Raw genomic sequence first — 3,808 nt, 5'->3', positions numbered from 1 at the left:
TATGACCAAATAACCATGGCAGAAAAAAAATGGAAACATTGTACAGCAAAGACCGGGAGGATGACTGCTATCCATGGCATGAATGACGAGCTGTCAGTAGTGCTTTAGCACTGAACTATTGACTTGCAGCAGCCACTGTTCTTCAGATTAGAGGACATGATATAGCAGCAGGACCTGATTAGTCTGCGGGCAGTGAAAGGACAAAGATCTGTAGAGATACAGAACAGATTCCTCATTGCACAACCAGAAGCATGATCATCATGCAATCTATCAAAAACAAACCAAACAAAATGTGCGTTCCCCCTGTCAGCGCTAACCACAGTGTGTAACTGTGCTGCTCAAGCCATGTTATAATTGTCAAATACCTGCTCTCTTTTTGCAGGCTTTGAAGTCCGAGTGTCTTTCTGTTCTTATCCTCGGGTGCTGTTCGGGCTTGATTTATGGTTTGTTACAAAGACACTCAAATTATATGGCCCACAAGGCCCAGCACCAACACAGCGCCGAGATCGCACACTGGAGATGATAATTGTATCTGTGGACAAATGTAAATAATGGATCGCAAGTCATTCACACATGAGAGGAAATCCACAAAATACTAGTTATTTGATCAATGTACAATTTGTCATGAGCACTAACAGACAAATTTAGATTGAACTACCCATGTAATTAATCACAAGACACACCAGAAAACTGAGACGCTGCCCTTGAAGACTATAGCACAAGTTCAGCCATTATCACTAACACAAAGTGCTAAAAATGCTTTAAAATGAAGTGTCAAAATAAAAATGAGTAAATTAACAATAAATGTGTGGTATGCAATATACATTACGTATAAAACATACTTACATACTTGCGCATATATATATAATATGATTTTTTTCTGAAATAATATATGCGTAATTCTACATTTATTTATTTATTTACTTAAACAGTATAACAGTAATCAGTGTTGGGGAAAGTTACTTTTAAAAGTAACGCGCTACAATATTGCATTACTCCCTATAAAAAGTAACTAATTGCATTACTTAGTTACTTTTTATGGAGAGTAATGTGTTACGTTACGTTACTGTTGCGTTACTTTTTCTCACCTGGGCTGGGCTTGCTTGCTTGCTTTTTTAATAACAAAAAGTTCTATTTTTGGCAAATGTAAAGGCCCTTTCACACCAAAAGTGAAAAGAATAAGGCTCAGGCTGAAGGAAATGCAAATTCACACCTGTACAGTAGAGGGCGCAGCTCAAACAAAGCTGTGCTGCTGAAGAAAGTTCAACACGCTTACTTCAGCAATAAAACAATTATAATTTTTTTTAATGTTTATCTACAGTCATTTTTGCTTATTAGTATGGTTGAATTGGATCATCAAAGGTCAGCAGCAAAGACATTGGTTAATAATAAGCAATGTCTTATTATTTGTTTGCATTTCACTGTTTTTATTCATTTTTAAGGAATACAAAATCTGTTTTTGTGCAAGCGAGATGAGTAAATGCATTAGTCTAGAACTACAATAAGCGAACACAACGCCTCTGCACTTCTGATTTCTCTCAACATGGGGACAGAAGAGCTGTCAGTCAATAAAAGGGAAAACAAAATAACTTGCGTTACTTATTTGAAAAAGTAACTTTGACATTTTGTTGTAAATTTAAAAGTAATGGGTTACTTTACTATAGTAACTATAGTTACTTGAAAAAAGTTATCTGATTATGCAGCTTGCGTTACTTGTAATGTGTTACCCCCAACACTGATAATAATGTATTTATATTACATGAATTATAACAGTATATATACACACACGCATATACAGTATGCATTATATTTATAAGTAAGATACACACACAGAGACTAAATATATTACATATCAATTTATGTCATTATATAATGAACTACATGTGAAGTTATCCATCCACTAAAAGCGTTGGGGCCAGCTGATTAAAAGTCTAGCATCGTTTGTTATTAGATGTCAGTTGGTCACATTGCTTGGTAATATCTGTGCCAGCACTTTCTCTATCCGGGCCTTGCCAAAGTTCAAGGTCAACTTGCCCTCTTTCAAAGGCACCAAAAGCTCATTCTCCATCTCTGATGATGGTAGTGTTGTCATGAAAAAGTAATGTTTTCACTTTTTCCTACAGTTTATGAGATGTGTACATATCTAAAACATACTCAGTGTCTGTGTTTTTATTTGTCTGCGTCTGAGTTTTACTCACTCTTCCATGGCCTGTATGTGGCTGTGCAGATCTTGCAGCAGAAGGCGTGTCTGAGGAGGGAGTAGCTGAATTTGCCTTGGGGAGCTCATAAACACCAGCATTTCTTATAGGTGACTGTACCATGTGACTCCTAAACGAGGTGCTTTAAAGAGAGGCCCGACCTGTCGAGAGGCATCACAGGTAATCACAGGTCGACAGAGGAGTGTGTGAAAGCGCCATCCAGACTCTTTCACGGGAGGTCGATGACACTGGAAACAGTCTGCAGGTTCTCCATGGCGAGCAGAGGAAGCTTCACCAGCTCCGAGTTCTCCGAGGAGGAACTGGATGGGAGTCTTCAAGGGTCCGAGGAGCTGGACAGCAGCGATGGCAGCAGCCTGACAGGGTGTTACCCCAACGGCACCCTAAGCGAGCTGGAGGAGAGACAGAGCAAGAAACGCAGCAGACCGGTGCGCTCCAAAGCACGCAGAGTGGCGGCCAACGTGAGAGAGAGGAAACGCATCATGGATTATAACCAGGCCTTCAACGCGCTCCGAGTGGCTTTGCATCATGACCTGGGCGGAAAACGGCTGTCGAAGATTGCCACGCTCCAGAGAGCCATCAATCGAATCTCTGCTTTGTCTGTATTTCTCACCAACAACCCACCTGCAAGTACGGGGAAGCCCTGCAGCCACCTCAACTGTCACGGTCCGCCGGGCGGCTTGTGGCCAGAGACGGAGCCGTCGCCTCCTGTCCGCCTCGAATCCCAAAACTTCCTATCCTGGCATCAGCCGCTCACCCACCATATACAAAACCCCTTGCACAGACTGTCCTCCGAGCAACACGTTTTTACGGGCCCTGGTTGTCCGCCGTCCCCTCACTACCCGTGTTTCTCAGCTGACGCCCAGCTTTACCCACCTAGCAGTGTGGCAAGCCCACCCAGGTACGGACGGAGAGGGGATGTCGGGACGTATCAGCCAGGAGTTTGGGGCTCTTGTGGCCCGAATCATATAGACAATTACGGGGACACACTCCAGACGCTGCCTCTGCCCTGGCACATGGGTTACCTACAGGACGCTGGGCCTCAGCACTGCTACAACACACTGTGATTCACACTCATTGCTCCAGCACGAGAACTGTCAAGGGCAAAACTGAGAGCATCACCGCCAACACCTGTAAACAGGTGCATTTCTGTGGTTAGGTCACTGTTTGGAAACACTGTACATAATTTAATAAATATAATTAATGTAAATTGCATTAAGCGCAAATTATATATAATGAAAAATGAATGTTGTTTGCAAAAGTAATGCATTAGTTCACAAACAGGGCAAAGAAAAGATTGTAAAAAATCGTCTGTAAAATGTTTTAAACATTTGCATTTCATTTTTGTAATAAAATATGCAAAATAGTAACACGCTGACTCTTTTTCATATCAAGGTTAAGAATTTAGGGAATGTTTCTGTGTTTACCTACATAGCAGATGTGTGTGTTTGTGTTCCCTTCTACTCGTTTCTAGAAAAATGGAGCTTTGATCTTGAACTGCTTTAACTGCTCATTCTTTTCATAACAGGATGACATTCTGTAGCAAAAGTCAACAGAAAACTCATTCATGTCTGTGTCTGAACGAGTATATG

The 3,808-nt window shown here is 41.4% G+C and overlaps 1 protein-coding gene across 1 annotated transcript; it reads left to right on the top strand.

Annotated features, from left to right (window-relative positions):
• Positions 1 to 2,440: 2,440 nt before the first annotated feature.
• Positions 2,441 to 3,283, top strand: bhlha9 (basic helix-loop-helix family, member a9; the record flags this gene model as incomplete). The annotated part of the gene is made up of 1 exon (XM_084401503.1): positions 2,441 to 3,283. The coding sequence occupies one exon, from the start codon at positions 2,441 to 2,443 to the stop codon at positions 3,281 to 3,283; it is 843 nt and encodes a 280-aa protein (XP_084257629.1).
• Positions 3,284 to 3,808: the final 525 nt, after the last annotated feature.

The sequence above is a fragment of the Rutilus rutilus genome (genome assembly GCF_951802725.1).
Source record: "Rutilus rutilus genome assembly, chromosome: 25".
Classification (NCBI taxonomy): Eukaryota; Metazoa; Chordata; class Actinopteri; order Cypriniformes; family Leuciscidae; genus Rutilus; species Rutilus rutilus.
Note: the sequence above shows the minus strand (reverse complement) of the source record. Positions and strands in the feature narration are given on the sequence as shown.